Here is a 13,963-nt window from a genome sequence, read left to right as displayed (position 1 = left end):
ATTAAGTTTTATAATATTCTTTTTAATAGTTGGCTTTTTGTGTACTATTGATTGTATACATTTTTTTTTTGTCAAGTACGCAATTAAAATAATTTAATTCAACACAGTATTTTCTCTAATTCTACAGATTAATATAGGATCTATTAAATTGGGCTAGAGTTCAGACCATTGTCCCATACTCGAGTGTATATTTCTCTACATAGGTTAAAGTAACAGATTGTTTAAAGGGTCGTATTTTGAGTGCTACGTTAGAAATTCTTATGGGTATTGTTAAACTTGTTATCATCACAAAATTGTAAAAGAATGTTTCCAGTTATAAAAAAAACCCTATTCAGTAGATAATATTTAAGCTAATGTTTGCACGCGACGCCTTTACGAGGAAGTTAACGAATTTTTCAATAAAAGTAGATAAACTCATATTTATCAACAATAAACTAAGAAAATAATTTCATCGTAGATAGTTGGCATGCATATACATATGAATAATTTTTGTTAAACGTGTAAAAACAACATTGATATTAAGCTGCCAAGTTGAGACTGGTAGACCAGTAGCCACATGGGTTTACACAATCGTTATAATTAACCAGGACCACGTCGAAGAGTGACGGGCTAACGAGATGGGCGATGCGGTGCGGCCCGTCCATTACATGTCACGTATGCTTTACGCAGCCCATACTTTGTAGGTGAATTATAATATCATAATAGAATATGAAGAAGCTGCGTATTTGTGTGCTCGGGACGGGCCGTTGGCTTATTTCTTCTCAAGGACTCTGGATCACGGACCGTGAAAGGCTTCTTCTCCGTGTCCGTTCATAAAAATTTTTTACGCCGACCGGTCCGCAGGTTTTGTGTATGATAATAACAATAATAGTAATAATAATAATATAATAACGACGATGATAATAATGAAACGAAAAAAAACTAAAGATATAATGAATGAATGAATCAACCAAACATCGTCTCGATACGAAGCGATACACGTATAAAGACATAGTGAATAGACCTTAGCGAGGAGAGGCAAAGAGGCAGTTTTCGATTCACAGGGTCTAGTCGGAAACAATTAAGGCATTGTATAGTAATCATCGGGCCTCCGGTTGTTTAATGACCGAACAGCAGATAGTGTAGACTCGATACAGAGACAATGGAGTGTGTACGTATCGGATGCTTAGGTCTGCCGTGTCTACACGTTAAAATAAAGATCGCTGTGCTACCGGCCAGGAAGCCGATTCTGAACGCGTCATCATCATTAATCAACCAAACTCTTCGGTCGTTTTTAATTTAATCAACTTTAATAACGTCCGACAAGTATACGTATGATGGTCACTACAGTTGTTAATATTCCACACAATGAACATGTACAGCATACACGTTTTGGTTTTACATTGTTTTTGGAGTCTAATAATAAACAGTTAATAAAATTTCAATGGATTAAATAAACAACGCCGTCGTGTATAAATGTAAAAACTTCTGTAAAACACTGGACCGGTCTCGCTAAGTTAGCAAAATATTAAGTATTTTGTAAAAGTCCTAAACCGTTTACGATTTAGTAAAATATTTCAGTGTGTATTCTTCCACTTGAATGTAAGCAAATATTAAAGATACGTTGCACAGAAAAAAAATATGCGTCTCTCTGACAATATTTTAGTTGTATAGATAATTTGCTGATTTCATAAATAATTTGATATATAATATTTAAAGACGAGTAAACACAGAAAACAATATTAAACCAAATAATTTTAATTAAACTAACAAAACTGGAAAAAAAAACACTTAAATTAATTTTGCTAGTTCTATACAGATGAATAATTTAGAAACAAGTCGGTTTAAGCGATTCAGATCTCGTGCAGCATATAAAAGATTGCGGTAAAACGACGAGATGTAGTAATTGAATTTACAATTCCAACGTATCCCATTGACTCTATGATGTAGACCGCATTTTCTCACACCTCAATGATAATAACTATATGATTATTTTTTTTTTTATAAAGCAACGTCATTGGATTTCAATTTCTTCTGGCGTTTTATATTTGTGTGTGCGTGTGTATGTTAAGACCAAATGTTTGAGAATATGTGTTTAAGACAAATTAAAAACTTAAAAATATTATTTTGATTTTTACTTGCGCCACCAATGATAATATTTTTGACTGGAAGTTATGTAATGGAAATGTTTATGTACAAAAAAACTAAACTAACGTTATCCTACCACTTACCCGTCATGTATATATATATATATACGACAACAATACGTACAGTTTAAAGGTGCCCGAGGTTAAACTTATGAAATAAAGAGCGACTCGACCCTAGGACGCAAAAAAATAAAAATACCCACAAGGAAGAGAACCGTTTTCTTTTATTTAATACTTCCATATCTCTTACCAATAAAGATGATCCCGTCTGTGTTCGCAGCTCCATTTCTCCAATTTCTTACCCTCTCTCGAGTACAAACATTTATACATTATATACATGCAAGTCTTTTGTGATGAAAATGAGAATTTTTATCTATAGAACGATATTTATATATAAAACCGTGGGCGTATAATCAAAATATCATTAGCAGGATTATACTCGGGTGCCGCCGTTTTTAATACCACGCAGCTTTGCCGACGGTATTTGCCCATAAACGCATGTGTATTGTAAAAGAAAACCGTTGTAGCCACCTCCTACCCCCGGGCACAGTACATTAATGTGGAGAATTAAGGGAGGGCGATGATATTTTTCTATTTATATTCGATAGGCCCCCGCACATAATGGGAATCGATTCCAACAATATTATCTCGACACATTAAACTTCGCGAGTTCTACTGAGGTGCATTAAGAGTCTACAACATATTACGTTGCACGCACACCTGCATGTCTCTATCTATTTCTGGGACATGACAACACCAATTTAGGTATAGTGTATCAAATAAAAGAGAGTATTGAATGGTATCTACATACTTTCCTAATGCGTTTGTAATTAATGCCAAAAAATATATGAAATTCAAAGGTCGGGAGAAATTAACAATGAAATGTTTGATAATAAAGCGGCTACGAGTAAACTTAAAAAAAAATACACAGCTATAGGTTATTCTAGTGCTGATGACGATTAATCTATAATGATAAATGTTTAAATCAAAGCAACACAGCAGCAATAGAATGACAACCGTATGAATGGACTGACTAAGAACCGGACTGAATATTTTCGCGCAATGAGCAAAAAATATATCCCACGGATGCATTTTTGTGTGTGACCATTGCCGCCGGTTGACATACACGGCATGCAATATGCATGAGAGACGAGACGTCGACCAACGTCAGACGTCAGACCGGTCGGTAGACGTGGAGTTTAATTACTTGAAAAGCAAAGCTGGTAAAAAATAAGAGACATCCAATCAGCCACTACGTTTACAACAGCCAATGGTAAAACGAGAACAGACTTACCCGTTAATCGATGTCTTCGTCATGAAAACGTTCAAGACGGTAGACACTGCTGATTGCCAGAGCTGCGTGATAAGGTTATCGCTCTGCTCAGTCGAATCGTCAAGAAACTGTTCAGTATCCTTGTCCAGTGACATTTGCACAAACTTAACATATACTTCATCAGTCAAATTTTCCTTCCTCACGTTGTACCACTATAACAAAAACTCGTAGAATTATTTAGCAGTTTTAGTTAAAATACAATTATGTGTGCAATTATTATGACTTTTGATGAAAAGGTCACGCGCTCTCACACAAGCTTAACCGTTTTAATTATCAAATTAAAGGTCATGACTGGCAGTGTCTTTATTTTATTTTTAATAATATAGCGTTTTTAGCACTACAACAGCGCATAAGAATATATTCGTTGACAGGGTTAATTATTATTAAGTACTCGCAGGTGCAGCGACATCAAGGGAACGACGCGACTGCTTATTTTTTTTTTCTTTGTTGTAATCCGCAGCAGCTCGGTAATGACTAATTAGACAGTAGGTACGACTATTCGAATATAATTATACTCGAGGTGCACACATATGGCGAATAAGCTGAATTGTGTATGCCCTTCCGCTGTTATTATTGTGATGATGGTGTCCTTTTGTTTAACACTTAGCAGACGACTAGAAGAATAAAAAAAAACAATGCGACGAACAAAAGACCTCTTTGTGGTAAAACGACCCCTGTTTACTACAACTATTATAAAAATAAAATAACCCTTTGACTATAAAAAAAATAATACTAATTACATACTCAATAATAACTGCTAACTGTTATAATATCAATGTAGTTTTTAAGTCAATGAAATTATGACGTTAAAATTAAGTGCAAAGTATAAGTCTGCGGTACAACATTATTACTTTTAAGAAATATTATTTATAACAACGAAATGAGAAGTTAATAAAAACTCATAATTAGATTAATTAATGCTTCTGTGGAAGTAATTTTTTTAATACCTAAAATTTTCATACGTAAATGTATAAAAGGTGGTCAAGTTAAAATATTTTTTAAACGTTATTTACAGTGACATCAGTCACCGCTGTCAGCTTGACAAGTTACTGTGTACAGTCGCAATTTAGCTACGACATTAAAAACGTACATAACTCGCGGACAATTTTACACAGCATTTCTTTTGATGGACTTTTATCCTCAAAAATACACGAACGTTTTGCCATCAAGGAAATACAGTAATTATTATTATTACCATTAATATTTTTATTATACGCACAGACGATCTAAATGTCATTCGAACGACCCAAGTGGGGTTAATCATGATGTGTTGGCACGTAAAGTCGAAGAATTTTTACGATGACCATAAACCATCGTGTTGTGGGTCCGCCGGCCATTAATATGCCAGTTATCGATATTATTATATATATATAATAAATTATTTGATGTTTGTGACGAAAACGGTTCTATACGCTCATATATGACATAAAACATCACATATATACGTATGTATGTTTGCTAGCGGCCATATTGAGAACATTAAGTTTTTTAATTTACTTTTTTTTTCTTCCCTCCTTTATTGAATAATACATAACGCACGTCGCAGCGGCGATGTAGTCTTGCGCTTCGCACCCCAATAAAATAATTTATACATATCGAGTAGAGAGACCAAGTTTACCCTAGAAACGTGAAAACAATAAAAACTATACTAAGTATACGTGTACGTCAACATGTAATTAGGCGGAATGGAGGGACATTTTAATTATAAATATCGAACTTCAGAGTTGTATACGCGATGACGACGAATCGTAAGCTGCCTTGCGGTTATTATTTATTTAGAGCACAAGGAAAAACTATACCGTACTTTAATAAGTACGTTAAGTGTGTATACAACTACGATTTTATTATTAGCTTTTGTTTTTTTCAATATTTAATAGTATTCGGTTTCTGACGTACTTATTAATTTGTGTTGTGAAAAAAATATATATATATATAAAGTTTAAAAAGTAATTTAGAAAAAAATTTACATACAGTCATATCACGGCACCAATATATAGGCAAAATAGACGCTTCTGCGTATGCTACAAAAAATGGTTGCATGTTACATACTTAAATTAAGATTTTTTTACGAACTAAATTCACTAAAATAATCTCTTACTGAAATACAATTTTTGAGCTCTTTTTTCCATTACGACCTTTATTGATCGCCAAACTTCTTTATTTATAAAAAAAAATTACAAACAATTTTTAGTCCAGCCACTCCCTAGAACAGCGATACCCACTAAGTGGTTCGTATTAAAAAATATATTTACCAAGAGGTATAAAATAGGGTGAATGCCCTATTCCATAATATGCTACTCGCAATAAGTTTTCAAAATTTATTTTTGGTATCTTATCTAAGATCTAAGCGGCGTCCGCAGCCTTAGAATTCGCCTCTGTTTCGCTCTTTACAAGTACTCGCCTGTATGTTGGTGATTAGACAAGACTGATAAACATTATTGGAGATACAAAATCTATTGAATTTACACAAGTACAATTTCCATAAATTAAATGAAATGAACAATAATAAATTACGTAAAGAAAATGATTGAAATAAAAAATTCATAATCATTCTAGAATTTATTATTAAAAACTATAAAAATTCCTAAAATTAGTTTCGAGTAAGAAAATATACTAACACTCTTATTAAATGAAATAAATTTTTATTGCCGGCTAATACGAGTTCGTCGACACATTAGAGTTTAAACATTTTTTTTTTTTTATTACCTCTCCATACAAATCGTATTTGCCAACCATACAATAACAGTAATAATAATCAAACATTAATTGTGTTTCGAATACGAATACACTTTTTATACATAGATAATCTGATATTGTTTCCTGGTTTTTCTAGTTGCCTGTGTTACCTTTAAGGTCATACAACCGCCGATGACTTGGCGATATTGTAAACAATAATCGTACGTTTCGAGGGATGAAGTGGTGGGGCAGTGGCGGTCTGTTCATTAGTCCAATCTTGTATTTTTCGATGTCATTAACGATGACTTGGGCGAATTTGGAGAAGTAAAAAGAATGAAAATAATAATAATAAAAAAAAAAAACATACACGCGTTGTATTTATTTATTATGTATACATTTATTATTGTTGAATATAAGCACAAACCAATGTTAATGAACGTTTCGTTGTTATTATTATTTATTATCTTTTTTTGAGTGAAAGGAAGACTTATCGTGAACGCGTTTTCAATCAAACAATAGAGACGATTGCTTATGTAGAGGCATAAAAAACACTTTTCGGCATTTCTAGATAAATTATTGTTTAATTACCCATACAGCTTTCGGGAATGCATTGCCTATACAGTCGTCGGGTTGTTTTATCTTTGTATCGTTTTTTCGACGCGTCAATATACATACTTATAAGTATACGGTATAATGCACTAAATAAAAAATGTTGTGACTGACATTGTAGGTAGATAACAATAAACGTTCTTCAAACTTTACTTTTGTATAATAAATTTGAAAAATATTACTATAGCGTTTTAATAAAGGCCAGTGAATTATCGATATAAGCGATACGTAAATTTAAAAAGAAACTATTTAGGACATCAACAGTGTCTATTGGCCAATGAGTAATCATATTTGATTGTGTGATTATTCGTCGAAATTCTAATGTAGTAATTTTCTTACAGAAGAAACGCCATAACTTGACTTTTTATGTGAATATAAAATATCAATGAATTCAATAATTCTATATTATATTATTATTTCTCTCCTCGATGCATTACCTATGTTTATTATAATAATACCGATTCGTTATGGAAACAATATGGCAATTTAAAAACGGTTTTATCAGAAATTGTTCACTTATAGAAAGAAAACTACACGGGTTATAATGAATACCTGGCAAGAATCATAACATATAAACAAATAAAATACAAATTTTCATTGTAATTCATTGTAGGATTCAAATATTACATTAAAATAATAACAACATTACTAATTAGTCATAATGATTAAATTAAAAAAAAAAACATTTAGCAAATAAATAGTTTAAAGTATGGTAAAAATATAAGTATTTATTTATCGTTTTAAATAAAAGATGAAAAATTTATAATAACACCAAACAAAGTGAATATGTAACTCCTTATCAATATAAAGATGATAAAATGTATACCAAGTGATTCTTTTAAGACTAGTTATTCAATTTATCTTAAAATAAATTATAATAAAAATTGTTGATATTTTTAGTTTCATATATTTCTCGATTTATCAGCTTTTAATGACTTTTTTAATTCTTATATTATATTATACTTAACTTGATTATAAAATTAAAAATTATATAAGTAAGAAAATGTCAATTCGATAACAACTTTTGATCTATTACTTTAAAAATAAATACCATTTTAAAATATAATCTGGTGGTGTAGTGCGGGTAAAATATTTATTATTAGACTAGGCGGCACCTCTCTTTCCACCTAAGTATAAAATTGTAAATAATTCTCGAAAAACTGGTCCAAAAGTTGTTATCGACCAGTTATTTTCTTAATATTTTATATTTTATAAGCTAGTTATGTATTTATGTCGTAATTAAAACAAATAAAATTGAGACCCTTTTAAAGTATAAAGGATAATTTAAAAAATTGATATGGAACTAAAAAATACCAAAAATAATTTTCTTAACGTAATTATTATATTAAATAAATTCGAATGACTAGCGTTGGAATCATTTTGTAAATAATTAAATGATTTATTGTAATTTGTATTAAAAGTTTACAAATAAATTGAGAACAATATAGTTTTTCTTTTTTTGTAAATTACCGTTTACAGGGACTGCCTATATGTTAATATAGGCAGTCTAGGTATGTACATACAGACGAAAATATAGAGGGGCAGCAATTTTTTATCGGTTATAGTAATTATGGTAAAAAATAATTAAAATAAATAAAATTTTATTGACCGCATTTTCGTGTATCACTTAAGGTTATATAGTTAATTTAGAACAATTTTATGTACTTTATGTTACAATAGAAAACACAAGAAGAAATTCAGGTAGACAGTTCCCAGCCAGAAGAATTATATTTAATGTTGAGTCATTTTAAAAAAGTTATACACAATACTGTTAGTTTTTTTAGTGAAAATGTAAAAATACATTCATTTTGAATAGATAATGGTGCGGTAAATTTTAGAAATTATCTATTTACATGTAACTATGATGTGAAGTCGTGTTCACGAATTTTTACTATGTTATAATATATTCAAATATTTTAGGAAACTAACTGGTCAGTCATCAATATAGAACAACACGTGATTGTAAAAAATATGAAGCAAAAACCCACGGAGAACGAATTTTATACAAAAAATTAATGGACTAAAATATTACTATATTAAAATCTTTGATTCGTGTATAAAAATACTATATGTCCTTAGTTTTTTGTACAAAATAACAATGTTTTTTCTATTTAAAAACATTTTCTATTTGAAAAGGTATTGCAGTTTAAATAATTTTTTAATGTTTTTGTTTTATGTTAAACCCTCATTTTTTATACAGCCACTTCTCTAACATTCAACCAGTAATATGTAATATGTAAATTTATAAAAAAAATTGTTTGAGATAAATTAAATTAAAACTTCTAAAATTTGTTGTTTAAATTTATTTTTTTATATTTAATGTTAAAATGTTGATTTTTTGTCGTCATATTTTTAAGGTTATATTAATTTTTCTTTAATTGGTTTGTTGACCATAAAATTTGGTTAAAATATGAAAAAAATATATTGAAGTATAATGAAATAATTAAATTATTATTATTATTATTTTTCAACTTAAATGAGTATTATGTATGGATTAATACTTTAAATTTGTCATAAAAAGTTTAAATAGATTAATTATAAATTATCTTTATTTAATTTCTAAAATTAAAAGGAAAAAAAATAAATATTTTTTAACATAAAACAAAATTTGCACTTTTTAAATGAGCATCATGGTATTTTAATAACATTATTATTACATTTATTTTGAGACTTTCAAATGTATAACAGAATTTTTTTTTTTTATTAGTATAGAGATTTTTTTTATGATATTTTAAGATACTTAATAGTTTATTTATACATTTTTCGTTATCAAAATTAAACAAGAAAATATTTTTATAATTCAAAATAATATTTTAATCATTAAAAATTAAAACTCCATTAAGTCTACATTACTACTTCAAGTTTTATTGATCAATGAAATAATAACTGCGACAAAAACACGATTATTTTTAATAGTCTAATAAATAATTTGTCACATCTATTAATTATAACCAATATTGGTCTCTCATTATGAGTTGTCAAGATTAAGAAAATGTATCAAAAGCTGATTATTTTGATAGGTATACTCTTAAAAGATCTTAAGAAATAGTACACCAGTGCCAAATAGTTCAAATACCACTTTACAAACATTAAAAGAAATAAATAATTCCTTAAAATACATAGACAATGAAATAAATAACAAAATTTGCAATTACAGATTTTACTCTTATAAATGAATTACAGTTATAAATGAATGGAAGGACGAATACAAAACTACTGTTGTCAAAAGTGAAATGTATATTCAATTATTGACCAAAAAAAACCTCAATGATAAAATTAAGTTTAATAATATAAACATACAATAATTTAGTATTTAAATACAATACGGACACCGGAAAATACTGTTTGAATGCACAAAAATGTATGAACGAAAATATATATACATATATATATTTAATAAATATTTCATCATATATGCTTCTATCTATTTTGCACTATATATAAAACATGTCAAAACTAAGTCCATAGTTGTTCAAAGTTAATTTTGGAGAAATTATGCGAAAAATATGAAAAAAATGTGTGCAAATAACATTTCAAGTATTACAAAATTTTGAAGACAATATACTTTCGTTTATGGAATCTTTTATAGTCAATCAGCAGTTTAAATAATTATTTAATGTTCATGAAAAAAATAATTTTGACATTTTTGCTGGCAATAAATTTTAAATAAATAATTTAATACATAATATAATAACACAAAAAATAAAATAGGGATTATATACATATTTATTAGAAAAATACCAAAAAAATAATCCTTATTATGTATACAATTTTTTGTAAAATAAACAATATTTTTTTATTCTAAAATGCAATATTTTATTACTTAATGTTAACGAACAAATATCGATTGTACATGAATAGTCTTTTTTATAATTTAATACAAAGGTAAGAGGTAATATACAAGATTTGACAAGTTGATTAATTTTTTTACTCATTAAATTAATTTTGAAAAATACAAGTTGAGTTTAGTAATAAGCTAACAAACTTATTTTTTAACTTGATTAATTGAAAAGTAAAAACTAGGCCAAAAAAATAACTAAATTAAAAATAACGTAATTAATACAAAAATATTTTTTTATTTTAAAAACGTATAAGTACTTTCAAAAAATATCAAAATGGTTATTGTGGGTATGCGAAAAGTGAATGTGTTTCCAATTCAATATCAGCACACAGCTTAGTTTAGTGTAACTAACTTGTAAATAATATTTTATGATTTTAATTTATGGTTTGATGTGTAATTTGTCCACGTGCAAAGATATATCAGTATATCGATTATCTCCAAATAAGCCAAAATTGAAAATCTTATAATCTAATTTATTATACTTTTAATTTTACTTTACTTCAATTTTTTCTGGCAGACGATATTAAAATAGCTTATTTGAATTAAATAATAATGTACAATGTCAAGTAAAACCATACCAAAACTAACTGTAAGTAATAGAATGAAAATGTATTTTCATAAACTGTAAATTTCTTTATTATAACCCACATACCATATCTAGACTATACTTTTAAGAGTCATCAAAAAAATGTTAAAGTCATATTCTATATTAAATCATTATCAAATATTTAATATGTATACTGCCATTAAAAAAAATAATTTTATTAAAATTTTAATTGATTGGAATAATTGACTAATATAACTAATAAATTCGAAAAAATAATAAATAAAATAGACTAAATTATGTAGTGTATACAATAGTATAAGTAATAACAAATTAATAGGTTTTTTTTTTGTTTTTTAATAATTAATCATTAAATACTGATGGTCTACCACACACAATAATTAATATAATTTCTTGCACACAAACGATAAAAATTGAATTTGAATTACCAAAATTCAATATTTATTAATTCAATTTATACTAATTAAATTTGAAAATTTACATTAACCATAATGGTGGTAAAAATGTTTAAAAATTCTTGACCACTTTTGGGTGCTAAGACATCAGTATATTTTATTACTTGATAAAAAATGATTTACTTTTAAATTGACTTGATTGTGAAATAAATTTTGTCAATGATACATATAATAGTAATTATTCTAGTTTCAGTATTTACATAAGAAATGTTTTATTTATAACACTTAAGTTTTATAAATAAAATAATTTTAATGTATATTTTTTATTACATTATTATATTATTGTTTTATGTTATATTTTAAACTTTTTTTGTATTTTATTTTAATTTAATATACTTTATTTATTTTATACATTTTGCAAAAAATATACAAATTCATAGTTATAGATAATAACGAAAGGTCAGGGATTTTCTGCAATTTTTTAGCAAACTCTTTTACTATTTACTTTTATTTTACAATCGCTACCAATGTTGTCTCTATTACAGTGAAATTAAATTATTTCTTAACGAAATGATTAGTTTTGTAAAACAAACATATGAACGACAATTAATAATAAAAAAAAAATATGATTTATCTTACACATATCGTATAAAATAAAAATTAATCGTTCAATATATATTTTACTAAAACATTAAAAATAAATTATTTTTATGCAAAATGTTTAAAATAAACAAATTTGACGACGTTAGTTTTTCTTAGAATATTTTGGGTGTAATTATGGTGATTAAGTTGATGAAACTACGAGTAAGTTACGGAAAAGGTTCTAAAAACAATATGCTAGCTGGGCGCTGGTTGTATATTTAAAAAACACACATCGATTCTGCGGGAAAATGTTGGGTGAAAGTACAAGCAAAAGAATCGTAGAGAAGAAAAAAAGGACTTACGCATGGAAGGCGGTAAAAACAAACAAAATGACGACGACGTAGAAGAGGTGTGTGGTGGAGAACTATGGAACGTTTATAATGTATGCAACAGTCGACTTAAACCGACGGGCAGGATAAGAGGACACACACACTCACATACATACATACAAACACACATGTATGAACTACTCCCTGTCTTGCCTGATATATATTCTTCAACCCTCTTCATATCTCACTCTACATCATGCGTAATACGCGACTTGGAAATTGCGGGATCCCTGAAGCGAAAAAATCCAAAATCTCGTTGCCCGAATACACACGCTTCCTATACAACGATGACGACCATGTAGGAGAGGAAAAGGAGAAGAAATTCAAAGTTAAAAAAGCCCGGAAGAGGCGGACGAGGAAGCCGTGAGCTGATTGGATCTCTAACGGCGAAAAGGAATTACGGATAAAAAAGAACGGAAAACTGGTGTATATATGAGAGGCATATATACATAGAGAACAGAGGTAGGGTAACCACGTATGTGTGTGTGTGTGTGTGAGGATTGTGTGTAAAGAAAGAAAATGCGAAAATGAGTTTTTCCTCAGCAATTTTCTAACAGGGCTCAGACGTCATGCACACATACGGATCGTATCAAGACAGAGAGGAGTGGTAGAGTGGGTGGCGTGCGAGAGGGCTAGAGAAAAAAAGAAAGAAAAAACGAACCAACGGCACTGATGAACACCGTTGCCGTCACTCTGAATAGATGAGGGGTTATGGAGAGGAAACGCGAATATTACCTCTCCACTACACATATCAAATCTTATTTCGCACATGCACAATCACAAATTCCCAACCACCACTGCTTTACCTTATTTCCTCTCTTAAAGTATTGTCACCAATGTTAAAAGGGGATCTAATTTCAATTTCCCCATCACCTACTATGGTTGAACTATTCTTATACAACAATAATAAATATCTTCATTACATGTACAGATATAAATAGGTGTATAAGTAAAAAAATAAGTGTCTGTTATTGTAATAGGCATAAAAATTTTCTTTAAAAACAACTAATCCCTAATATTCTTATATATATATTATATAATTGTTGGTTGGTTAACGCCAGTAAAATTTTGAAGTTTAGACTGGTGTCCTGAAGGTTATTAAGTACAGTTCCATTTACCTTCTGTGGTAGAATACATAATGTTTACCGCCATTGAAATTGAAGTATGGTGATGGGTCAATGAGTATTTTTCCGTTAGATGGGTAAATATTTTAGAGATTAGGAGTAGTCAGAGATATAAAAAAAAGTATATTTTAAATAGGTTTTTTTAGCACAATTTAATTTATTTTATAAAACAAAATTATTATATTATGTTTTAATTTTATTTGACAAACATTAAAAAAAAATTATTATAAACCAAGTTATGACTATACTTGTTGGACCCCCTATCATAAACCATGTATTGCGATGACCATCATAAAATTTTAGTAGTTTATATAAAATCAATC

The 13,963-nt window shown here is 28.6% G+C and overlaps 1 protein-coding gene across 2 annotated transcripts in view; it reads right to left on the bottom strand.

Annotated features, from left to right (window-relative positions):
- Window positions 1–13,963, bottom strand: part of LOC126906576 (protein-L-histidine N-pros-methyltransferase) — a 56,343-nt gene that overhangs the window by 32,403 nt on the left and 9,977 nt on the right. For both annotated transcript variants that reach the window (XM_050687164.1, XM_050687165.1), the window contains exon 3: window positions 3,421–3,611. In XM_050687164.1, the coding sequence (XP_050543121.1) occupies window positions 3,421–3,611 (191 nt within the window). The remainder of the gene's footprint in view (window positions 1–3,420; window positions 3,612–13,963) is intronic.

Source organism: Daktulosphaira vitifoliae, unplaced genomic scaffold, assembly GCF_025091365.1.
Source record: "Daktulosphaira vitifoliae isolate Bord-2020 unplaced genomic scaffold, ASM2509136v1 Scaffold_5, whole genome shotgun sequence".
Lineage (NCBI taxonomy): Eukaryota > Metazoa > Arthropoda > Insecta > Hemiptera > Phylloxeridae > Daktulosphaira > Daktulosphaira vitifoliae.
The sequence above is the reverse complement of the archived record's forward strand: the minus strand, read 5'-3'. Positions and strand labels throughout refer to the sequence as shown.